Source organism: Mustela erminea, chromosome X (genome assembly GCF_009829155.1).
Source record: "Mustela erminea isolate mMusErm1 chromosome X, mMusErm1.Pri, whole genome shotgun sequence".
NCBI classification, from domain to species: domain Eukaryota; kingdom Metazoa; phylum Chordata; class Mammalia; order Carnivora; family Mustelidae; genus Mustela; species Mustela erminea.
Genome location: NC_045635.1, coordinates 14,641,413 through 14,667,976, shown reverse-complemented (window position 1 = coordinate 14,667,976; position 26,564 = coordinate 14,641,413). Strand labels below are relative to the sequence as shown.

The 26,564-nt window shown below is 39.9% G+C and overlaps 1 protein-coding gene across 3 annotated transcripts in view; it reads right to left on the bottom strand.

Moving 5' to 3' along the window:
* The window catches only part of PPEF1 (protein phosphatase with EF-hand domain 1), a 113,877-nt gene that overhangs the window by 18,279 nt on the left and 69,034 nt on the right, over positions 1-26,564 (bottom strand). For all 3 annotated transcript variants that reach the window (XM_032331525.1, XM_032331524.1, XM_032331526.1), the window contains 6 exons: positions 21,446-21,612; positions 18,377-18,413; positions 17,577-17,726; positions 13,714-13,863; positions 4,738-4,923; positions 3,255-3,397 (listed from right to left, as the gene is read on the bottom strand). In XM_032331525.1, the coding sequence (XP_032187416.1) occupies positions 3,255-3,397; positions 4,738-4,923; positions 13,714-13,863; positions 17,577-17,726; positions 18,377-18,413; positions 21,446-21,612 (833 nt within the window). The remainder of the gene's footprint in view (positions 1-3,254; positions 3,398-4,737; positions 4,924-13,713; positions 13,864-17,576; positions 17,727-18,376; positions 18,414-21,445; positions 21,613-26,564) is intronic.

Below are 26,564 nucleotides of genomic sequence, written 5' to 3'. Positions count from 1 at the left end.
ACAGGCAGTAACCTCTCTGGCATTAGCCATAGCAACTTTTTCTAGATAGGTCTTCTGAGGCAAGGGGTACAAAAGCAAAAATAAACTATTGGAACGACATCAAAATAAAATGCTTCTGCACAGCAAAAGGAACAATACACAAAACTAAAAGGCAACCTGTGGAATGGGAGAAGATATCTGCAAATAACATATCCGACAAAAGATTAATATCCAAAATATATAAAAGAACTTATCAAACTCAACATCCAAATAACCAAATAATCAAATTTTAAAAACGGGCAGAAGACAAGAACAGACATTTCTCCAAAGACAACATCCAGATGGCCAACAGGCACATGAAAAGATGCTCATCATCACTTACCATCAGGGAAATGCAAATCAAAACCACCATGAGCTATTACCTCACACTTTCAGAATGGCTAAAATCAACAACACGGGAAACAACAGGTGTTGGTGAGGATGTGGAGAAACGGGAACCCTCACGCACTGCTGGTGGGAATGCAAACTGGAGCAGACACTGTGGAAAACAGTATGGAGGGTCTTCAAAAAGTTAAACATAGAAATACCTTACAATCCAGCAATCGTACTACTGGGTATTTACCCAAAGAATACAAGCACACTAATTCAAAGAGATACATGCCTCCCTATGTTTATGGAAGCATTATTTACAATACTCAAGATATGGAAGCAACACAAGTGTCCATCAGTTGATGAGTAGATAAAGAGCAGTGATATATATACACAATGGAATACTACCCAGCCAAAAAAAGAATTAAATCTTACCATTTGCCGTAGCATGGATGAAGCTAGAGAGTACTATGCTAAGTGAAATCAGTCCGAGAAAGACAAATACCATATGATTTCACTCATATGTGAAATTTAAGGAACAAAACAAATGAACAAAGGACAAGGGGGGGCAAACCAAGAAACAGACCCTGAACTATAGAGAACAAAGTGATGGTTTCCAGAGGGGTGGTCGGTGGGGGGGGGATGGTGAAATAGGTGATGGGGATGAAGGAGGTACTCGTGCTGAGCACAGGATGATGTCTGGAATTGTTAAATCACTATATTGTACACTCGAAGCTAATGTAATACTATGTGTTCACTGTACTGGAATTAAAACCTTAAAAAAATTTTTAATTTTAAAAAAAGAAAATGTGGTCTATTCATATAATGGAATATTACTCAGCCATAAGAAGGAATGAAGCATTCATACATGTTACATTAATGAACCTCAAAAACATTGTGCTTAGTGAAAGAAGCCAGTCACAGAAGATCCCATTTACATGAAATATCCAGAACAGGTAAAATTTATAGAGACAGAAAGAGAAAACAGACTACTGGTTGCCTAGAGTTGTGATAGAGGTAAGTGACTGGTGACTGCTAATGGGTTCAAGTTGTCCTTTTAGAATGTCACAAATGTTTTAAAACTAGATTATTTTGGAACAATGAAAAAAAATAAATTAAATTTAAAAAAAGAAAAGAAGAAGAAACTAGGTTATAGCAATGGTTGCACAACTCTATAAATATCCTATCGGTGAATTAAACTGGTCAACTTCATGGTGTGTGAATTATGCCTCAACAAAGCTGTTAAAATAATTTGAGATTAACTTACTAACATAATAAAATATAATATAATATAAACTTGTTGTGGAGACATTCTTCTAACAAAGATGAAATTCCAAAAGATACGATGAAATTATATACAAAAATGTGCTTTCATAGAACTAAAGCAAAATGACAAAATATATACAATGTAACTGTAAAAATCCTCTATCCCTCATTTGCAAAGTACTCCTAAAAATTGATCAGAAAATGACAAACAACCCAATGTAAAATGGAGAAATAATACAAATAGGAAATTCAAAGAAGAGAAAAATGCAATGTCCAAAAACATAAGATAGGCAAAAGTGCTAATTAAAACAATGAGATTTACCATTTTGATCCAACAGCTTGGCAAAAATCAAGAAGTGTAGTAATATCTGAGACTAACAAGGATGTGGAAAAGTTGGTATGTTGTTTTTCAGATTGTTAATTGTTAAAACTCTTTTGGAGTATCCAGCAAAATTTTAAACCATAAATCTATAAACTCCACATTTTGAAATTTTGTATTAAAAAAGTACTAAAACTTATGGCTGTATGCATGCACATGTGTATGTATGTATGTATACACACACACACACACACACACACACACACACACACGGAGAAGTATTTGTTCTATACAACATTGCTTTTAAGTGCAAAACCCTGGAACCAAGCTGGATGGCCTTCAATTGAGTAAGATTTTTGTCACTCTATAATTTTTATGGCACATCTACTAGAAAGATTGAGTTAGGACTATGTGTATTCACTTGGAGTAATGTTCATGATATCATCTTTAGAGAAAAAGTCAGTTGTAGAGTGTGCTGTGTGATTCTTTGTAAAAAAAAAAAAAAAAAAAAAAAAAAGTTTGTATGTTGCAGACTGCCTTTCTCCTTCCCCTCTGGGATCTGCACTGGATGAGGGAAAGGACTTTTGCCTATTTTGTTCATTGCTCTACCGTCTGTGCCTGGTACAGTGTATGATAGATACACAGGAGGTGCTCAACATTTTTCAAATTCGATGAACATAATGGTTTGTTTATTCTTGTAGAGCAAGAAAAGGGAAGAAATGTCCACTCTGGGCTATCAATTTCAGCTGCCTCTGGGAAAAAGGATCATTAAGAAGGAGGGGGAGAGAAGATCATTAGCATTTTCTGTATACATCTTTGTTTGGTCTCACTTATTAACAACAAACATACTCATTTTATAATGAAAACGTCTTAAAAAGATCACGTTGAATGGGGAAAAGGAAGATAAGCTACGGAGGCCATCACACGGAGAGACACTCAACTCTTGTCATTCTACGCTTCAGGGTAGAAAAGCGACCAAGAGGCAAGAGCACACAGGGCTGTTTGGGGGACAGGGAGGGCTTTCGGGTATGGGAGCAGGTGGATGTGGGGACCTTCTTTTCTTTACATTCAGTTAGAGGCTGCTCCTAGACACTAATGGCTTTACCCACTTAAAGAGACATATGAATTGAAAATTGCTCCTCTTGGTTTCAAATATGAATGCATTCACTGCTTGGTGTCTGGACCTAATTCTATTGTGTTTATACCAATGAGTGACCAGTAAGGAGTTGTCTTCACTCTCATGGCTGCTCTTAGTCACTCTGGGCTGGTTCTACTGGGTCACCAGTAGCAGAGCTCAGAATTCTCCTTGGAGCATACATACCTTTGGTAGAGAGGCCTCGAGCACGTTGCCCTAGTTACTTGGTACTGGAAAAATCGAGGGGTCATATCACAACACAGTTTGATGTAAGCTCCTCGATTGCTGCCTTCTTCATAATAATTAGAAGCAGAAAATACCGTAACAACCTGATTAAAGAAAAAGAGGGCCAGGTTCGCATAGAGTTAGTTCTCAAAAGATCTTTCAGTAAAGGCAGAAATAGCTCCATTCCTAAAAAAGCAAAAAGCAAAGTTCCAAATCCATACAAATGACCCAAGTCTGACAGGATTTTCTGTGATTCCACTGAAGAGCGACAAGGCTTCAAAATCAGTGTTCGCGGGAATACGAACTTCCAGTCACTCACCCCCGTAGGGCGTAGCCTTGCAATCCTGTGTACAATTCCAGTTCCGTACCTTAGAAATCTATTTAACGCTTGGTTTTGCAAATTCTAATTTTCCAAGCTGGTAATGCCTTTGCTTTCTTTCCTTGTGATACTTGAGTGTTCAAAATAAAGCTCCTCTACTATCAGTCTTTCTCTTTTGCTCCAAGTTGACTGATGTAGAGGGCTTGGGGCCCTGCACAAAACCAGTCCTTCAAGGGCAGAGAAAGTAGTGGCCCCAATACAGAGTGGCCAGGACCACTCTGCTGGGAAGGAACCAGCCCTGGGGCCATGGAGGGGGAGATGGCAGGGTAACCCTGGTCGTGGACAGGAGCTTGGGCCCAGTACAAAGAAACCTTAAAGAATACTTGCCTTCACTATCTCACAACCTGAGCAGGAGCCGAAAATGAACTAATGGGAGTTAAGAAAAGTGAAAGCCTTGAAACAGAGATGCCACATGGTTTGGTATTCTGTTTTATTTATTGTTATCCTCTGGTAGAAAAGGGACATCCCAAGACAACCTGGAATGAGGAACCCGCTCCTCAGCCCTCTTCTGGCCTTACCAGACACCACGGAAGGAGCCCAACACGCTCCACTTTAGCGTCCGCAGCTACACTGACCACAGCGGGCGACTCGCTAGAGCTCACCTGCTCAGTGAGGAGAAGCGAGGCGGGTTTTGTGGCTCTGCCCTGCACAGGGCAAGTACCAAAGGTGAAGGAGAGCCAGCCAGACTCACGGCTGCCTTTGACGGGCTCTGTGAGGGTAAGTACCTTCTCCACTGCTCTGCACCAGAAAGCCGCCTTTTGATTAATAAAGAAGGCAGCCTGTCTGCGGGTGCACTTAGAGCTACGTGTCAGAATTTCTATCTCTGGGATTCAGGAAGGTCAGGGAAATAAGCCAAATAGCTCTTCGGGTAAGGCACACTGAGGCCCCTTCAGATAACCTGTGTGAACCTCGTAGTCTCCTGTTTCTATGTACCAAAGCATGGCCTCCTGTTTTGGTCCTGAGGAAGTCACCTTCCCATGAGCCTCTAGGTAAGATGCATCCTGGGAAGAAAAACTGCCTGGGGCGAGGATGTGTGTGATGCTGTCACCACCACCGTCCGCTTACCTTCCCGTCATGGCAGATTTCATACCCTTCGGGCTTACATTCATGAGACCTGATCAGCATCTTCAACTGAAACTTATTAAGAATCTTGGAGGTGATATCTGGTCCGAAATAACAGCCTCCTCCGCGACTTGTGTTTGGGTAACAGCCTCTTTTGCCTCTGGGATCACTCCACAGAATATCGATAACCTTGGGGCAACAAACCAGATTAGGCCACTATTCATAAGCGAGAGTCTGTCTTTCTAGATTCCAGCTTATTTGCCAGAAGTATTAACCCAAGTGATCCCAGAGTCTGTTCCTCGTTCCTCCTTCAAACTTGGTGTGGACTCATCTCCTCCATGAATCTTTGCCACAATACCTGTAATGCCCACAGTCACCGCAATCCCTGTCCACTCATTACCAATGACCGGCGCAGCCAGACTCCATAATCACGAAGAGTCAGCCCTTGCTATTTTTGGTCTGTCTTCAGAAATCTTTTTTTTTTTTTTTTGAGGAGTTTATTTATTTATTTGACAGAGAAAGAGATCACAAGTAGGCAGAGAGAGGGGGAAGCAGGCTCGCCGCTGAGCAGAGAGCCCAATGCAGGACTCGATCCCTGAGATCATGACCTGAGCCGAAGTCAGAGGCTTACCCACTGAGCCACCCAGGCGCCCCGTCTTTAAAAATCTTATCATGATCATTTCACAATTGCTGAATCTACCAAGGTCTTTTCTCTTTCTCTTTTAAAAAAAATTTTTGTTTATTTATTTGAGAGAGAATGAGAGTGACAGAGCACAAGTGGGGGGTGGGGGAGAACAGCAGAGGGAGAGGGAGAAGCAGGCTCCCCGCTGAACAGGGAGCCCAGTGCGGGGCTCAATCCCAGGACCCTGGGAAAATGACCTGAGCTGAAGGAAGACACTTAAACGACTGAGCCACCCACGTGCCCCTCAAGGTCTTTTCTCTTAAAAGAGCTACATTGTCATGTTCCAAGGAGAAAACAGTTCCCCACAGAGAACACACATTAGAGGTTCTTAATATGTTCAAAGAGGTAAGGTAGGTCTCCCAGCTGTGGCTTTGGCCCTGGTTTTTGTCCTGTTGAGCAGATAGCATGAGGAAGACTTTCTCCCAGCACAAATATAGACAAGTGTTCATCCGAGAGTACTTCCTAAGTCATCTCCTTTCCTTTTTGTCCCGTTGATAGAAACATTCTCAGTTCCACTGACTGGTTTCCACAATGTGTCCTCCTAAATCTACAAGTATTTTATTATCATAACATTTCCTTTTGGGGCTGAAAGAGGAAAACGCAGCCTACATGATGCCCAAGACTGAAGATCCAGGTTTCTAAGAATATTTTTTATTGTTCTGATCTACATATAATGTTCCTTTATCTAAACTCCTACAGGCATTAAAGCAGTAGTGAGAAAAACTAGCTTTGTCACTAAAGCTGTGCAGCCTCGAGAAAACTCTCTGGGTCTCAGTTTCCAGATCTTTAAAAGTGGGGGTTTGGGCCAGGTGACTTGTAAAGTATCTCAAAGTTCTAACAGAGTATGATTCTAAGAGTCTGTCTTTTCCCTGTTTTTGTTCTGCAGGCTTGAAGGACCATGCATTTTAAGTTCTGCACTTACCCTGGCAAGTCCAAGTCAGGTCTTAACAAGAGAACCAGAAATGGTTGTCCCAGTAAACTGGACTGCACACCCATTTATAGGTCTGATATTGAAGGGGAGCTAGAAATAAGTGAGGAAGAAGACAGTGAGGTGGAGAGAAGCGCAGAACTGGTAGAAGAACTTTGGAATAAGCACCTGGTCAGAGCCTGTAGCAACCCTCCATCAGGCATGAACCAGACACTTGGGGAATTTTTGATGATTGACAGCAGTGAGAGCTAAAACCCCCCAAAGAAGATTCAGACCAGGATTCTCTTTCCTCCCCTACTGAATTCCAACACTGGCACAATCCTACCCTACAAATAAATAAAATGGAGCCCATTTACCTTGGTGGTGTTTATGACAAAACAAACACTTGTATTGGCATATCTGGCTCTTAGACCATGAGTTCATGTTTGGGGGTCCTGATTTGACCTTTAGTATAAGGAAGGCAGAAACATGGAACACAAGAAATTGTGTTTTATAAAGAGGGGATTCAGTTTTAAATTCTCGCATGAAATGTGTCATTTATAGCCAAAATTAACCCCTGGAAAACCTTTTAAATTACCCTTAATGTGCACTACACGATTTTATACACTAATATGGATGTGAGAATATTTTATATAAGTGAGAGTGTACAATGGGATAAATAAGCTTTATGACAATACAATTTTACATACTTTTCTCCTTTTTGTCATATACATGTAGTCGAAATGTACATAAATTCAATGTATGTGATGGATTCTACTGAACTAGAATAAGCACTGACCAAAGAGTTAGTTCCTCAAGCATCCCCTGTGTCATATTGGGCAAATCATTGAACCTATTTGAGCTTTAGTTGGCTCATCAATGAAATGAGAAAGATATAGCAAACAAACATTCATTTTTCTTTGACTCAAAGTCAAAGGGGGTATGAGTTTTATAGAGATGAATGTCTTCAGAATTATCCATTCCATGAGTTTGCATTTGTTTTCTGTCTAGAATTCATTCACCTGACTCTGTTGAGCCAGACTGTGGCTATAATACAGATTTGATCCTGAGATCCTTTGTTGGTGAAAACAAATTCCTCTGTAGAGACAAGTCTCTTTCCTTCCAACAACATCCTCTCCTCTGAAATGCAAAGGCCTTGTGAGTGGTAAGTGCATGAAAGAACAGTTATTTACAACATTCTTTCCTGAAAATTTTCAGACCAAAAACTGGGGAAGTTTTACTGAATGACAGTTTTTATAGGTCCTGGTCAACAAAAATCTATTCGTGTCTCAGCCTTTAAACCTCCTAAATCCAAAATAAATCCAGCAAGAAGTGCCCTGGGCTGTCTGCGGCTCTGAATAATCCAGTTGCCAAAAGTATGTCTTGGGGGAGAGTTAATAGCTCCGAAAAGATGTATGTAAATGCTTCATTTCTAAGACACTAAAGCTACAGAGTAACTCTTCTTTTGTATTTTCCCTCGGTGATGTGTCCGCCTTCCAGCTTTGGGACATGTCTTTGGAAAAGCTGTGCTCAACCCAAACCTTCCAGCCAAACCGAAACTGCTTTAGATGCCTACTCCTTGCTTCATTGCTGCCCTGGATAAGCAGACACTGACGCAGTTCATTTTCTTACTGAGACCCCCCAGCACTCCGAAGTCGTATTTCCCTTCGGAAAAGGTGCATGGGCGTTAAAGGCGGACCAGGAATCCATCCTCCCCTGTGGCTCAGTGACTAGCCAAGTGACTACAAACAAGCCATTTCCCTCTCCAGAGCCTGCGCGAGGAGGCCGACCACCCTATCTAAAATTACAGCTCTGCCCTCCGCCTCTGGGTCTCCTGATTCTCCCAACCTTGTTCTGGTTTTAATTGTTTTCTGTAGAACTTCCCACTTAACAAATTATATAACTGACTTGCTTTTTGTTATATTATTATTTAACTCCTCCCCCTAGAATGTAAGCTTCAGGAGGTAATAGACCTTTGGTCACTAACATTCTCCAAAGTCTAGAACAGTGCAAGTGTTGAATAAATACTAAATGAATATTAAATGTTGAATAAGTACTAAATAAATATTAAATGAGTGAATTAAGAGAAAAGAGTCACTCAGGAAATAAATAATTAAAATTATTTTTTAAACCTCTCTGGTCTTCTTGTTGCAAGTCGGTCCTAAAGGAAGGGTATCACGCTAGTCTCTATATAGTGACATAGCTATGAGTATGTAGATGCCCCACATATCAGTGAACATAAGATAAACCTTAAATTATAGCACTCTGCCAAGAATCATGCACTTCTGTGAGTAGGGGACAAATAAGGAGCCTATGACCTTTATTATAACATAGCTCATAGCTATTGAGTAATAAAGTATGAAATCTGGTTTTCTCTGAAATTCCAACTCTAGCTAACTAAAGTATGCATGCCCGCTTTGTACCAGCAACTGAGAGGAAAAAAACATAAGGGTACAAGGTGAAATTATTAAAATAATGGGAATGAGATTCTGGTCCCTTTTACCCTAAGATCCAGCGATGTACACGGAGTCGGCAAGATGCCTACACGTCTATACCGTTGGGGCGGCGGGAAGTTCTGTTACAGAATCATGATCCCCAGTCTCCTCCCTCTCCTTTCTTAAGACTCAGTCTCTCCAGAATTCTAACTTATCTAGGCTTCCAGAGGCCAGAATTTTCTTTTTGTGCAACTCCAATCTCTTTGGCATCATCCTTTTTATTCACCATCCTCGAAGTGCTTGTTCTAACCTTTGGTCTTTGGAATTTGGGTCTCAGAATCTAAGTCGGTATCCTTTACTACTTGCTATAGGTTGTCTCTTGTACTTCTATTTTTTTTTTTAAAGATTTTATTTATTTGACAGACAGAGGCCACAAGCAGGCAGAGAGGCAGGCAGAGAGAGAGAGAGGAGGAAGCAGGCTCCCTGCTGAGCAGAGAGCCCAATGTGGGGCTCGATCCCAGGACCCTGGGATCATGACCCGAGCCGAAGGCAGAGGCTTTAACCCACTGAGCCACCCAGGCGCCCCTACTTCTCTATTTTTAAATTCTTTGGATGCACAAGCTGTTGATGAATTCTATTCCTCTCTTCCTACCTCTTCTCTCTCCCTCTCCATCTCCCCACCTCTCTCTCTCTCTCTTCACTGATTAGAAGATATTTTACAACAGAAATCACATTTCAGTCAACACTTTCAGCAGTCAAGGTATAAGAGTACAGAGTCAAGAAATAGAGACTTCTTAGAGGTAAGCAATCAGAAGAAAGCTGATGGTCCCACGATACTAGTAGCAAGAGTGGACCAGACCAAAGTTTCACCGACAGAATCAGGGAAAGGGGCAGATGAGAAGAGCCTCAGAGGGTCAGAATAAGCCTCAAGGATTGTACCACCCTGCGGCTGCAAAGGAGAAGGACTTTAATAGGATCAGATTATGCAGCTATTCCTGAGCCCTGGGGCATTGTTAAGAACAATAGCACAATTAGCCAGCAATTAGTGAAGACCAACAGCTGCGTCAGATACAAATAGAGGCAGGTGCACCAAAGCTTAAGAGGGAAATCAGGGAAAGAGACCATAAAAGAGAGCCTACCTAAAACTACAATGACTGCATGCCCACTCCCCCCGCCCCCACCTGGGGTGTCAGGGAAACTGTGCATGCTCCAGGCGCCCCGCTGAAGAGTGACATCAGAGGCTACACACTGAGAGGTCCATCACAGACTTCACTGACCTAGTCAAGTCAAGCACTAAACAAATGAGTGAAAACACAAATAACAACAATAAGCCCCAGAGGAGCATGGGAATAACTATCTAGAGTTACTACAATATATTACTTAAAATGCCCAGTTTTCAACAAAAGAGTTATAGGACATGCAAAGAAAAAAATACACAAGGAAAAAAAAGCAGGCAATAGAAATCTCCTTTGAGGAAAATAGGTGTTGACTTAGCAGACAAAGATTTCAAAGCAACTATTGTAAATATATTCAAAGACAGATAAATATATTCAAAGACAGATATATATATATATATATATATATCTGTATATATAGCACTCCACTTAACAGGAATCGAATACATTTTCTTCTCCAGAGCACATGGAGCATTCTCCAAGATAGACCATACACTATCCATAAAAAAAGCATCACTATGTTTTCAAAGGATTTAAATCATATAAAGTATGTTCTCCAACCAAAACTGAATTCAAGTACAAAGCAGTAAGAGAAAGAAATATGAGAAATTCACAAATATGCAGAAACTAAATAACATGCTGCTAAATAATGTATGTGTTAAAGAAGAAATAACAAGGGAAATTAGAAAATACTTACAGATGGATGAAAATGAAAGCAAAACATGGCAAAACTTACAGGATGGAGCTAAGGTAGTAGTTACAGGGAAATTTATAGCTTCATTACAAAAGGCAAGTGATCTCAAATTAATGACATTACCTTTCACCTTAGGAAACTAGAAAAAGAAGAGCAAACGAAATCTAAAGCAAACAGAAAAAAGGAAATAATAAAGATTAGGGTAGAAATAAATGACAGAGAGAACAGAAAATAATAAAGGAAGTCAATAAAACCAAAACTTGGTTTTGTGAAAAGATCAATAAAATTAACAAACCTTAGTGAGACTGACCAAGGAAAAAAAGAGACTCAACTGGCTAAAATTAGGAATGAAAGAGGTGACAGCACTACCGACTCTATGTTTATTTAAATGTATATATATTACAAACAACAAGATAAATTAGATGAAATGGACAGATTCCAAGGAAGAGGAACTATCAGAACTACCAATATACAAACTACTCAAGAAGAAATAAAAAATCTGAATAGAACTATAGCAAGAAAGAAGACTAAGTTGGTAATTTTTAAAATTCCTACAAAGAAAAGCCCAGGCTCAGGTCATTTCACTGATGAATTCTACCAAACATTTGAAGAAAAATTATCAGTCCTTCATAAACTCCTCAAACAAGTGGAAGAGGACCTAATGCTTCCCAACTCATCCTATGAGGCCAGTCTTATGCTAATACCAAAGACATCACAGGAAAACTACAGAACACTCTTATGAATATAGATGTAAAATCCTTTTAAAAAATTAGCAAACTGAAGTGAGCAGCATATAAAATGGATTACACACCATGACTAAGTGGGATTTGTCCCAGGAATGTAAGGTTGGTTTAAATCAATCAATGTAATACGCCATATTGATAGAATAAAGAGCAAACCCCATAAGATCATCTTAATAGATACAAAAAAATCATTTGACAAAATCTAACACTCTTCCATAATAAAAACATTCAACGAAGTATGCACAGAAGGGAACCTCCTCATGATGAAGGGCAGCTAATATACTTAATGGTGAAAGACTGAATGCCTTCCTCTAATATCAAGAATAAAAAAAGGATGTCTATGTACTCTCACCACTTCTATTCAATGCCGTACTGGAGGTTCTAGACAGGGTTATTAAGGAAGAAAAGAAATAAAAGGCAGCCAGTTTGGAAAGGAAGAAGCAAAATTATCTCTATTCACAGATAACATGCTCATGTATATAGAAAGTCCCAAGGAACCACTAAAAATCATTAGGATGAATAAACAGGCTTATCAAGGTTCATAACATGAGATCAGTATACACAAGTCAACTGTATTTCTAAAGGTAATTTAAAAAACAATTCTGTTTTACAATAACATCACTTGAGCAAAACAAGTGCCTCAGTGTACATTATTAAAAACATTGTTTGGTATTAGCATAAGACTGGCCTCATAGGATGGAAAGACATATGGAAAGACATATGGAAAGACATTCCATATTCATGGATCTGGACTCCAGGATCATGACCTGAGCTGAAAGCAGTCACTCAACCAACTAAGCCACCCAGGCGCCCCCGGTCAAAACAATCTTGAAAAAGAACAACAAAACAAAGAACTCACACTTTCCAGTTTTAAAACTTTCTACAAAGCTACAGTATTCAAAACTGTGTAGTGCTGATGTAAGGATAGACATATAGATCAGGGAGTAGAATTAAGAGTCTAGAAATAAACTTTCATATTTATGGTCTGTTGATTTTTGGTAAAAGTGCCAAGAAAATTCAATGAGAATAAGTGGAATTGGAATAACTGGAGATCCACATGTGAAAGAATAAAGTTAGACCCCTACCTCCCAGCATACACAAAAATTAACTCAAAATGGATTACTCAAATGTAAGTGCTTAATCTATAAAATTCTTAGAAGAAAATATAGCAATAAGTCCTCATGACTTTGGGTTAGGCAAAGGTTTCTTAGATAAAACCCCCAAAACACAAGTAAAAAAAACAAATATTAGATTTCATCAAAATTAAAAACTTTGGTGCTGCAAATAATACTATCAAGAGAAGGAAAAGATAGCCCACAGGATAGGAAAGAATATTGGCAAATAATATATCTGATAAGGAATTTATATCCAGAATATATGAAGAACTCCTACAATGCGATAATAAAAAGATAAATAACTCAATTTTTAAAATGAGCAAAGGATCTGAATAGATATTTCTCCCAAGATATACAGATGGCCAATTAGCACACGAAAAGATGCTGAACATCATTAGAGAAATACCAAAACCACAACAAATCAAAACCATAATAAGATTCAACCTCACACCCTCTAGGACAGCCATAATCAAAAGGAGAGACAATTTTTTAGTGAGAATGTGAAGAAATTGGAACCTTCATACATTGGTAATGGAAATATAAAATGGCGCAGCTCCTTGGGAGAACAGTTTGGAAGTTTCTCAAAATGTTCAGCTTAGAATTATCTTATGACTGAGCAATTCCATTCTCAGGTATATACCAAAGAGAAATGAAAACCTATGCCCACAGAAAAACTTTTATGTCAGTGTTCATAGCAGCATTATTCATAATAGCCAAGAAGCAGAAATAACTCAAATGTCTACCCACTTATGAATGAATAAACAAAATGTAGCATATCCACACAACGAAGTACAACATGGATGAACCTCAAAACATTGGTCTGAGTACAAGAAGCCAGGCATATTGTATGGGTCCATTTCTATAACATGTCCAGAATAGGCAAATCTATAAGACCAAAAGTAGATTAGCGATTGCCTAAGGCTGGGGGAGGGGGTAATTGGGGAGGGAAGGGGGAGTGACTAGTAATAGGTATGGAGTTTCTTTTTCAGGTGATGAAAACGTTCTAAAGTTAGATTGTCATGACAGTTGCTCAACACTGTAAATATACCAAAACCACTGAATTATATACTTTAAATGCAAGTCTATCTCAATGAAGCTATTAAAAGTATAGTGATGAATTCAGAAAGAAGAGTTTGCTTATAAAGGTAAGTCACTTGTTAAGGATCTAAGGGACAGCATCATCAATGCGGCATCTTCACTGCCACTTGGTGAACACTTTGATACCTACCTGTTCCCATTCATGCTTTGGTAACTGTTCGGAAGGGGATTCATTTGTTTTGACTTCCCAAGGTACAACATTTGCACCTGTTTTAGTTTTCTTCAAGTCAGTATCATGGTCTTCATCTAAGGAAATTGGTGGCATCAGCACAGATTTCATCTACAAAACAAATTCACACTTTAGCCAAACCCTGTGCTTCATGTGCTGCCGGCAGAAACTCCAGTGCCCACTGCCTCTCTGTCTCTATTGCTGTGCCTCAGCTGATGAAGAAGGTGTGTTTTTCCAGGCCACTTAGGATCAGAATACTTTGCCCAGCTCCTCCCTAAAGTTCCACGCCACCATTTTCTCCTGGGAGTGCTGCTAGCCATCCTTTCTCCTACCCCCTGCCAGGGAGCTGAAAGAATTCTAAACTAGAATCTCAGACTTATAGAAACTTCCTTCTCTGTTCCTCTGCACTGACAGCCCCACCAGCCTACCCACCTTACAAAATGCCTTTGATGAGCCTAGAAGTTGGTTGTCATCAGGTTTCCCCCAACCCTACTCCCTGCTGCCATTAACAACCATACCACGACAGCCGGCATAAACCCCGAAGTGTGGTCATCCCTACCCTTAGAGGGTCCTAAGGGATGGGAAAGCGGAGAAAACGGGAAAGGTATAAAATTGGACCTGAAAATCTACTTTTGATTTTCATTTGGTAGAGTTCCAAAGTCTTAAACCTTCTACTTCTGCTACAGTTCAACTGTATTTAATACAAGTATGTGCTGCCAATTCAACCTCATTCTAGGAGGGGTAGAAGACACAAGAAGTACACAAGTCAGATTCTATCTTTAAAACCAGGCTTATGAGTAGGTGGAATGATGACCCCCAAAGGAGGTAAAATTTGTTTTCCTGGGAAAACTCCTGGCCTAAAAACTTCTCCCCAAGGGGTGTCTTGGTGACTAAAATTCAACCCTCGGTTCCAAGTATCAGGAAAGAGAGGAGAGAGTCGGCGGGAGAGTGCTTTGTGTTTAGAGCTTACTCTATGCTGTTTTCTTCACCTAAATAATTATATTTAATCCTCCTCACAATTCAATATAGTAGGTATTTTTAGCTTCCATGCACAGGGGCTGAAACCGAGGTTTCAAAACCTTTCATACCCACTCACCCAGCCAGGAAGTGGCAGAAGTAGAATGTAAAGCTAGCTTTGGCTGTCTGATGTCAGAGCTTCGTGAACTTTTCTAGGTCAAGGTGGCTCTCACCCTTTGATCTCCACAGAGAGAGTAACAGCCATTCCAGAGACATGCTCTTTTTTTTTCTTTTTTCCCAAGTAGGCTCCACAACCAGCATGGAACCCAACTTAGGGCTTGAACTCATGACCCTGAGATAGAGACCTGAGCTGAGACCAAGAGTCAGAGGCTTAAACAACTGAGCCACCCAGGCGCCCCAAGCCATGCTCTTCATAGCTCAGAAAGCTCTAGAGAGGGCTGGCTGCTCAGGCTCCCTTCAGAAAAGGGTAAGTTTTCGATCAGATCAATTGTAGTGGCTGCCATGGCTGATGAGGGCTGCTGTCGCATGGTGGGTGGTGGTAGAGCACAGCACTCCCGCTGCATGCTTGACAATACCTGACCGACTAAAACATCATGTTCCCTCACTCTTGCCTAGAATCACGTCCACTCATTATGTTAAACTGACTATTTTGATCAAAATGTTTTACTAGCTTGACTATTTGCTGATACCATGAGAAAGAAGCCTTCAACACGGAGTGACCTTAAAATTTACTGCAGTCAGAATACTGAGAGTAAAGGGAGGCACTATTAACAATTACCAGACCAACAGGTACAAGCCAGGAGATATGTTCACAGCTGGGTGAGGTTGGAGAGGAGGGATGTAAAATCACCACAGAATCAGGAAAGGGGTGGTCAAGATGTTTCTATCCAGTTTTGTCTTCAGTCTTCCCTGCTTTGGTCTTAAATGTCTTGGGACACAGCCAACAAACACTGATTAAGTATTCACTACATCATCTGAAGGGGCACATACACCCTAATGTTTATAGCAGCAATGTCCACAATAGCCAAACTACGGAAAGAAACTGGATGTCCAACAACAGATGAATGGATAAAGAAGATGTGATATATATACACAATGGAATACTATGCAGCCATCAAAAGAAATGAAATCTTGCCATTGTAACAACATGGGTGGAACTAGAGGGTATTATGCTTAGCGAAATAAGTCAATCAGAGAAAGACAATTATCATATGATCTCCCTGATATGAGGAAGTTGAGAGGCAATGTGGGGGGTTTAGGGGGTAGGAAAGGAATAAATGGAACAAGATGGGATCGGGAGGGAGACAAGCCATAAGAGACTCTTAATCTCACAAAACAAACTGAGGGTTGCCGGGGCAGCAGGGGCGCGGTAGGGAGAGGGTGGTTGGGTGATGAACACTGGGGAAGGTATGTGATATGATGAGTGCTGTGAAGTACAAACCTGGCAATTCACAGACCCGTACCCCCGGTGCTAATAATACATTATATGTTAATTTTAAATTTTTTTAAGAACATAGATTATAAAAAAGTAAAAAAACAGAAAGTATTCACTGCATCTTCGGTGCTGGAGTTATATCAGTGAATGAGAGAAGCAGGGGAGGATGGTAAGTAGTACCCCAATTCTACACTCAGTTCTGGTAACTGTTATGAAGGATATGTACAAGGGACTTGAGAGCAGATAGAAGCGGACCTGACGTAGTCTGGAGGTCATGGAAGGCTTTCCAGAGGAGGAGGTCCATTTAAGCTGATATTAAAAGGATGAGAAGAAGTTAGCAATAATACCATCTTTCATATGTATATAAAGTGATAAGGGTTCCAGAAACTCAAGGTGAAGAGGGGTCACACTTCTGTCTATACCAAATTGAATTCCAGCTCTGGACTCTACTTGTCTGGATTGGTTGGAAGTTGACTCTCAGTCTTGGAGGGGTGAGGGTTCAGGCTTCTCACTAGGACCGTATCCGATCATCTGGTTCTGGAGCTGCTATTGGTCCTCAGGCTCACAGGGCACATCCTATGCCCCGGTCTGCGGGCTTTGCCTGGGCCCTGGTACAGGACCCAGATAATTCCAGTCACTTGGCAAGACCCAGCCGGAGCCCTTTGCTAAGTATGGGAGCTTTACAGGCCACACCCAGTCTCTTCCCTTAGAGGTTCTGTCCCTGTTCTTGCTCTGCTTCTGTTGTACTGAATCTGATTACTCAGTTTAAAACATTTCCCCCCAAAATACCCTGAGCCATTTGGAGTATAAGAGAAGTCATAGCAATTCAGAAATAAATTGCTCTATGATTCCATCTATATGAGACACCCTGAGTAGTCAAATTCAGAGACAGAAAATAGAATGGTGGTCAGCAGGGGCTAGGAAGAGGGGAGATTGGAGAGCTGCTGCTTAATGGGTAGAGTTTCAGTTTGGGAAGATGAAAAATTCTGGGGATGGATGGTGGGGATGATGGCACAACAATGAGAATGTACTTAATGCCACTGAGCTCTACACTTAAAAATGGTTAATTAAAGTGGTTCATTTCATGTTATGTATATTTTACTACAACATTAATCAGAAATTTTAATTTTAAAATATCAGGATTCTTCACTTTTAGAAACTATATGAAATGCCAACAGTTCCTCGTTTTCCACTTACATCATGAAGTTAAAAAAATACATTTGGCCATATGTAGAAGTTACCCATTCAGTTCTTTATCTTGCAATCATAGATTTTCTTAAAATTTGTACTAATTTTTGCAGAGTTATGACAACTACTAAAACGTAAGTGAATACAAAATTAGAAATGAAAAGAGGTGTACATCCCCTTATAAAAACTCTGAGACAAGATTTATGTAAACATTGTTTCTTACTTTGTGTCTTTCTATGCGGTGGAGCAAATTCAAGTCTGTGGACTCTGATATCCCACCATGTATGACCAGGATTTCATTGTCAATGATTGTACCAATTGGGAGCCAGGTATAGACATCTTCTAAGATTTGTAAGATTTTCTTTCCATGCATCTGTAGGTAAGAACTGGAGTAAGTTTTGTTTTTTGGTAAGTTCAAGTTTATCACAAAAAGCAACAGCTTTCATGCCACACAAAGGAGTCATGGAGTCACCAACCCACCAGCATGCATTAATCATGTCTTTTTATTCTACCTTTGTTTGTTTTTTATTCTATGTTTTTGATACTTTGACAACTTGTCGCCTTGCCGACCCTAGAGGAGAGACTGCTCCTCTCAGAGGTAGCTAATTCCTAGAAATCATAGATGATTTACCTTTCATATGCATATGAGTATCTTTCATATGCAAACTAACCAATCCAAAGCCCACTCCTTTACTCACTTACAGTGAGTACAAATCTCTTCCTTTGCGATAATCATTTCTGTATCTGCATGTTTACCGTAAAACAAATCCTGGGTACCATTACAACAATAGAATATGTTTGTATCTCTGCTGAAACTAACAATGAAAGTCACAATGAAAAGCTTGGTTTGGTCCAGGAAGAAAATGAGGCCTCTACCCTGGCCAGAGCTTCCTGCTGTGCTTTTATTTGTTAATTTTTTTAGACCCATCACCCTTCCCAAAGGCTTTTTTTTTTTTTTTTTGTAGTTCTATGGATAAGCAGCAAAGAGAATGCATTAAAAAAAAAAAAAAAGACGAGTCTTACCTTATATTTATGCAAAATTTCTTTTGTGAAGCCATACCTGAAAAAAAAGAAAACAATGGTGTTCAAAACTGATTAAATGTTGATAACTCCTACTTACTTCATGCAAAAAGGGGACCTACTGACATCTCATTATCACAAGTATGAAGAATTTGAGAAACTAGAGTTTAGTTGAAACTACTACTGACCCAAGTTTTTGCTAGGCATGATGGGAAAGAACAAAAGCAGCCAATGACATCATCCCTACTCGGAAGGAGCTTATAGCATGGAGAAGGAAGATAAGCTTTCATGAAACAATTTTCAAGGCAACTTAAGAAATACGTGCTAGGTATAGGATGTGTAGCTGCTGTGAGGTCTCGGAGAAGTGTGCTGTGGCAGCTGGGGGAAGCTGTGTGGGAGAACGCTTTTCATTTAGATAGAATTTCTCAGACATCCTAAATCTTAGAGTAAATGAATGAAGGTGCAGGAAGGGGGGTTGGGGGGAGAGACAGAACAGAGACAAAGAAAAGACTAGAAGACAACAAGTTGGCCCTTTACACTCTCTCTGATATCATTCATGTAATAGTATTCAATATTTTAATAGAAAGAGTCAGGAATTTTCATGCCTGAATCGTAATCATGAAGGGAATGTCAATGATGGAAATTTTTAAAATGACTTTTCCTTGCCTTAGGATAATCATATATATTCTTAAGGCCCAAGAAAGGGAAGTCAGAACACAGCATATTTATTTATTCCAGGTTTCCATGCAAATCATGTCATGTCAGGCTTCTACAGCGTAACTTCGTGTTTCCCGAGATGAATTCAGTCCTGCACTCGCCAAAGGTGTCTATGTTGTTAAATCCAATGGACACCTTGCAGTCCTCGTGTTCCTTGCCCTCTCTGAAGCACTAGATATAGTTGACTATATCATCCTCCTGGAAAACTTTTCTTCTCTTGGATTCTGTGACAATAAACCCTCTTGGTTTTCTTTGTACCTTTCTGGGTATTCTACATCTCCTTTGCAGGTTTTTCTCTGCCTCACCTTGAACGGTGGCATTCCTTCGGATTCTGTCCTAGGCCCTCTTCTCCCTTCCCTCTCTCTCGGCAATCTCATCCTTGCCTAGGGCTCTGGGTACTATGTCTGTGCCAATGTTGCCAGACAATGCTGCTGAAGGAGCAGGAGGCTGGCTGAGGACAAAGCAAAGGCTGGCGCCTTGCACCACCCCCCTTCACCCGCTCCCCTCCATATGTGTAGCATTCCTCAGGCACCCCTGACTGCCATAAAACGATAAATAGTTAACTTGCAGAGATCACAGTCCTGCAAGGTAGGGAATTACACTGCAGGCCACACTGCATTTCTGCGCTCTGGACACAAACATGCAACTACCTAATCAAAAAGCACTTCAAATCACCTTACCCCAAAATGAGCTTACCGTTCATTCTCATCTCAACCTTTTCTTCTTGTCATGTTCCCAATATCAGTGAACAATGCCAGTGTACTCTCACAGTGAAGCCGGAAACCTGGAGGTTATCCTTGATTCTCTCTTCTTTCAAGTCCCCCGTATCACATTATCACACTTTAAACCATCATTGTCTAAACTCCTCTTGAATCTGTCCACTTCTTTGTATCTCCATCCCTACTACCTTAGTCTACATGAGAACCTATCATCTATCTCTTCAACTACCTCCTAATTGGCCTCCCACATTCAAATATTTCTTCCTGCTGCATTTAAAACACAAATTTTATGATACTCTTCTATGATTATTGTTGTTGTCCTTAGAAAAAAGTTCTAAATTCCTTTGCATGATCCAACCATGTCTTACATCTCCAGCCGTGTTGGGGACCATCCTGTCCCTCAGTCTGTGCTCCTACCCTCCTAAAGTTCTTTTAAATCTAAAAAGTCTTGTCTCATATTCTACCTAAGTTGTCGCCTCAGTGTGGAATATCATTCTTCATCTCTGAATTGCCTAGTTCATCCTCAGGTTTCAGGCTGATACCATACTTCTACGGGAGAACCTTCTATCACCCCCCAGACAAGTTAGGTCCCCACTTTACAAACTTATCACACTTGAAAAACCTGTTCAATGTAAGTCTTCCCTGCTAGATGTAAACTCTGTGAGGGCAGGGGCCATGTCTCTTTCATTAACCATCATAGAAATGAGATAAATATGATTGGCTAACTGAATAAATGAAAGGATAAGTGGCATGCTCAAATAAACCTTTTGAGCTACATTCCATATAAAGGACCTCTGAGAACAGTCTGGGACTTTTCTCATCATAGTCTTAGCATCTGTTTCCATACTTGAAACATTATAATTGAAAATCTCTACTCAAAGCTGGGGGGTGAAACTGCCCCAAAGGCAAAACTCATCAGTTGCTGAGCTTTTATCAAGGCACCGAAAAACCTAGAAATAAAAGCATGAGACACGTCATGCCTTCTACTGCCCTAGACCAAACTGGTAAAGGAGGGGTGAAGGAAGAAGAAAGAAGGAAAAGGGGAACATTTATCACCGACTATGTCTTCCAGCAACATTTGGTAAGCTATTTAACCAATCTTTATTCCTCAAATCGCCAGTGAGTCAGATAGTTGAAATGCAACATTACAGCTGTTCTCAAATGTGTTTATGAACAATTATGCCAGAAGCAATCACCATGTCATAAAAAATATACACATCAGTGAAAAACACAGCTCTAGTTTCTGAGACAACATCTGAGGCAAGCCAAAAGTGTAGCAACAGAATGATCTCATCTAAGCCTGCTCATAGAAACTACCACACCTCCAAAACTGGCCTAACACATCCATCCAGGAAACAATTTGGCCTATGATGGGAGGCATGGGAGGAAGAGAAAGAACATAACAGAAGGGAGAAGCAAGGACAGAACTAGAAGAAAATATGGAAGACTTCAGAGTAACATATACTCACTCAGTAGAAGACTGAGCTAGTAAATTGAGGTAAGACTTGAGGGTCTCCCTTGAGATCCTCCTCATCCCTACTTCTCTACACTCACTTGTAACTCTCTGCCAGGAACTCAACCTGGTAGTATTTTTCAGTACGGGAAACAAAGGAGGAAATCTAAAGGCCTAGGTTACCTCAGATTCATCATAAAATCTTCATGGTTCCCTCTGTTCAAGTGCAGGTCATTTGGGTAGACAAGAAAACTCACAAACAGGATCATTAGGATCTCCATGGAATGTTTTCCTCGATCTACAAAATCACCATTAAAAATATATGAGTTGCTCCCTGAGGGGAGACCATTCTGTGGAAGGAGGAGAGGAGGGGGAAACAAGCAGTTAAAAGAATGTACTTTTAAAATAAGGCTTTGTACTTAACATCCCTGTGAAGATGGAGAAAAGAGGCAGAATCACTTCCTCCACTGGGAAAAATCTGCTCACTAACTTGAGGTAGTTCCACTCTTCTAGGTCAGGCATCTCCTGGAAGGGACTTTGGAAGTGAAGCATTAGCTTGGGGTAGGAAGCTTCCAGGGGACATGGTGACTGCTTATTCTACCCACTACCTACTCTGAGTTTTCTCTGAAAGGAGCTGATTTTTGTCCTATCAAAAATGGCTAAACTTATCTCTTCTTTCTCCCTGCAAAAGAGGGAAACTTCCACCCAAGGAAGAACACTGAACCAAGAGCTGGAAGTCTTTCATTCTAAGAGGCCCTCTGTTTAATTTCTTTGGAGATGGCACAAAAGGGAGTGTACAAAAGGGAGATGACACTATGTCCACCCCCTCCCCAGATCAAACAAGAGAATGGATATGAAAATACCCAGCGGAGTGTAAGGTCCCGCGCAACTGTGAGCAGGGCTGACATATTAGCAGTGCGCTCTGATACAACTGCACCAGGTGTTGACAGCTGGCAGATACTGTGAGTGCTCACTGGCCGGGCCATATTAGTTGTTAAGTATTTTGATTCTCACTCCTGAGTATGAGATAATACTTTTAAACACGGCGTTAGTAGGAAAAAAGAACTGGGATCAGGACAGAGGTCTGGTCTTTATAGCAGCTATTGATGCATTTACTTCTGTACTACGAAACTCCAAGACAAAACAAACATGACAGACCCATGCCTGGTAGGGAAATGGTCAAGTGCATTTCTACTGCACCGTAAAAATTAATCTGAACGTTGAAAAAATACATCACAAAGAGAAAATTTTAAGTGCTCATATGTCCAAATGTCTGTCCCCCTTCAAAAAAGTTACCTTTAGGAAATAAAATACATATTCCAGTTACATTAATCTTTTTCAAACTATTTTCAGATTCCTCTTTTTTTTAGATTTCACACTACAAAAGAAAATCTTACCACCTTATAGTCACTGTCCTAGTATTTACATATATTTAAAGTTATTCATACCCATATAGTAGAACTAGTTAAAAATATATATAATATGGATTACAATATGTTAACTCAGGGATTCTGCAAATCATCATGCAATGTAACATGTTCTGAAGACAACTGGAAACAAACAAGCAAGCAAGCAGCAGTACAGCGTCCTGGACCAGAAATAAGACGACTTACTGGCTAGTCCACCTCCACTATTACCCATGTGTTCTTGGGTAAATTCTTTAATCTTTATGAGATATATTTCCCTCATCTGTAAAATGGGGATGATAACTTCCATACTTACCATACAGGGCTACTCTGGAACTCGAATGAGGCTGTGTGTATAAAATTGCATGAAAACCATACAACACCATACAAATGAGAAGATGCATTTTATTATGACCTCCATATTATTTCTAATTTTAAGATCCCATTATTTTATATTTTCTTATACATTAATTCATATACCTTCATGAATTTATTGGGCTTAAATAGTGTGAGCCAGTTGCAAAAACATAGGCTATTCCTTATCATAACTTAAAGAAAAAAGGATGGATTCTGCATCTCTGATAACTCTTCCTTCCTCTAGCCTTCAGCTGGCTGGGATGAATAAACCAGAGTAATCTGAGGGGTGTTAAAGGAGGCTATAGGTTCTCTTGGGATTCCAGGCCTGGAGGGGACAAGAGGAGAAGCAGTACAATATCTTGGGGTGAGAACATGGAAGAACTAGACCTGATGGGAACTGGACCTTATTTCTTCCCCCTTGATTAGGGGAAACCCTGACTCAGAGCATTAGTGTGGTCCTGGTTTGGGGAAGAAGGAGCTGGATCCTACTAGAAAAAGTGTAGGGAACTTCGTCTCTATGTCTAAAGTCAAAAGAAAACGAATACTTGCATTTAGGGATCCCTAGGAATGTAGAGACTTCCTCTCACACTCTTGATATAGGAGTAGCAACTATTGTGCCTTCAACTATAGACAGGCTTAATCTAGCTCAAGCAGAGAATAGAAAATGAGAATAACCTAGCACTTAAGGGGATCCAGTAACCAGAGAGAGACAGACCAATCAGATCTGCTAAAGTTCTAACCCCTAATGAGCTAGAATTGTTGGAGGACAGAAGAAAACGTTATTTAAAAAAAAAATGAGAGGACCATAAAATAAAGAACAAAGTTAATGATTCTTGCCATTTAAAGTGTGAGAGCCAAATTTAAAATATCAATAGATTAGAGATAATTAAAAGAAACAGAGATTGGAGAATACATTTTTTAAAAATCGGAACGCCTGGGTGGCTCAGTTGGGTAAGCAGCTGCCTTCGGCTCAGGTCATGATCCCAGCGTCCTGGGATCGAGTCCCACATCGGGCTCCTTGCTCGGCAGGGAGCCTGCTTCTCCCTCTGCCTCTCCAGGCCTCTCTGCCTGTGCTCGCTCGCTCTCTCTCTTCCTCTATCCCTGACAAATAAATAAATAAAATCTTAAAAAAAAATTAAAAAATATATATTTTATTTGTTTATTTGACAGAGATCACAAGTAGGCAGAGAGGCAGGCAGAGAGAGACGGGGAAACAGGCTCCCCACCGAGCAGAGAGCCCAACGCGGGGCTCAATCTCATGACCCGAGCTGAAGGCAGAGGCTTTAACCCACTGAGGCACCTAGGCACCCCAGAAAATACATTATTGACATGAAAAAGCAAACAGATGAAAAATCTCTCATACAGATTAAAAAGCAAAATTATGGAAATCACAAGGCATGAGTAAGAAATTAGAGATCAAGCCAAGAGAACTAATATTCTAATAATCATTCCAGAATCAGGAAAAAGGAATAGATGGAGTAGAGGCAATAATTACATAATAAAGAAAGGGAGATTTCTATGGTTAAAAAGGGGCTTCGGCCTGAAGTCTCAAAAAGCTCCTGAATCCTATGCACAATTGATAGGGGAAAAAATATTCCTATTACCAGGTAAGAGTCTTAGAAGCTACTAGAGAGAAAGAGCAAGTTACAAAGGGAAAAGAATCATCCTGGCATTAGACTTCTCATATCCAGTAGTGGGGGGTAGAAGATGGTAGAATAAATCTACAAATTAAAGACAGAAAAGGACTATAAACCAAGAATTCTGTATTGGACAGAACAGCATTAACTTCTTAGGGTGATAAATAATATTTGCAGATGTGTAAAGGATCAAATATCAGCAACAACATAGATGATCATCAGAGTAGAAAAAAGACATACGTAAGTATGCAGTGATCTAATACCACAAAAACAATGAACATGCATTGATGGCTTGTTATGTGCTAGACACAGTTTTGGTGCTAGAAACTGTAAATAATACGAAGTCCCTGCATTCAAGGAGCTTGCATTCAGAGAATGTAGCACCCATGTGCCCCATAGAGGAAAACACTCAAGAAAATATTCTAACGAAGTAAGAGCCAGGGAAAGACCCAAGAGGAAAGAATATATTATATAGACTATAGATGTGCACAATGAACAATGAACCTTCAGTATCTAATTAAATATAAATATAAATCAATAGTGATAACATGGAACTTGCACTTAAGTACCAAGCAAGGATTCTAAAAATAGAAGAGACATACTATGAAGAAGAACCTAATAATGGTCAAGAACTAAAAATATGGCATGAGCAGTAACTAGAATTTGCAGGGGAGGTTAGGGAAAAAAAGCAAATTCTCCACAAGTCTCATCCTAATGGGGGACATATGTAGAAAGCATGAAAATAAATACATTTATCTCATTGGAGGAGAGAGAGGATAATGGTGGAAAAATAAAGTTATAGCTACCTGAGAAATATACACACAAATTATTTATCAGGAATGGGAAGATAACCACTATTGAATAGAAAAGCACAGTAAAAACACCAAAGAAAACTTCACCAAAACAGCAAAAAGAAAAGGGAGAAGATGAAACATAGTGAAGTAAATAGTAAGCAAAGTAAAATAGAAGAAAAATTTTCAAAAATATCTGTTGTTATACTAAATGTGAATGGGTTAAATTCTCCAATTAAAATACCAAGATCACTAGACTCAAAATACAAAAATCAGGTATATATTGTTTGTGAGAAATACACATGAAAATATAGGTAAAGATAGTTTGAAAACAAGATAAATACAAGAAAGAGAAATCAAAATGTATACATTGATACAAGACAGTGGAATTTAAGATTAAAAGTGCTAACCATGATTACAAAGCAACATTACATAATAAAAGATACTTATGAGGAAGATACAATCCATGAACTTGTATTCAATAAACAAAAGAATGAGTTTTTGCTGCATATATTTAACTACTATAAATGCAAGAAGAAACTGTTTAAAAATACAAATACAAATACAAAATTCAGATTGAATTACTGGTTTAAAATAATGTCTACAAATTCTTGACACTCCCTTTGTTATTTTTTTAAGGTTTTTTTTGTTTTTTTTTTCTTAAATTTGACAGACAGAGGGAAAACACAAGCATGGGAAGTGGCGGGCAGAGGGAGAGGAAGAAGCAGGCTCCTTGCTGAGCAGGGAGCCTGATGTGCGGCTCAATCCCAGGATGCCAGGATCATGACCTGAGCCAAAGGCAGTTGCTTAACTGACTGAGCCACCCATGTGCCCCGTGACACTCCTTTTAAAAGGTGAAGCCTAATTTGCCTCATCTTGAATGTGGGTTAGATTAGCAATTTGCTTCTAATGAATTGAAAAAAAAAAAAAAGCAGGAGTGATAGGGTGCAACTTTGGTGACTAAGTCATAAAAGACACTACAACTTCCTGCCTGCTTTCTCTTTTGCATCACTCACTTGGGGGAAAGCCAGCTGCTATGTCATGAGAACACACTCAGGCACCCTGTGGAGAAGCCCATGTAGCTGTTCTGCCAATAACCAGTGAGGAACTG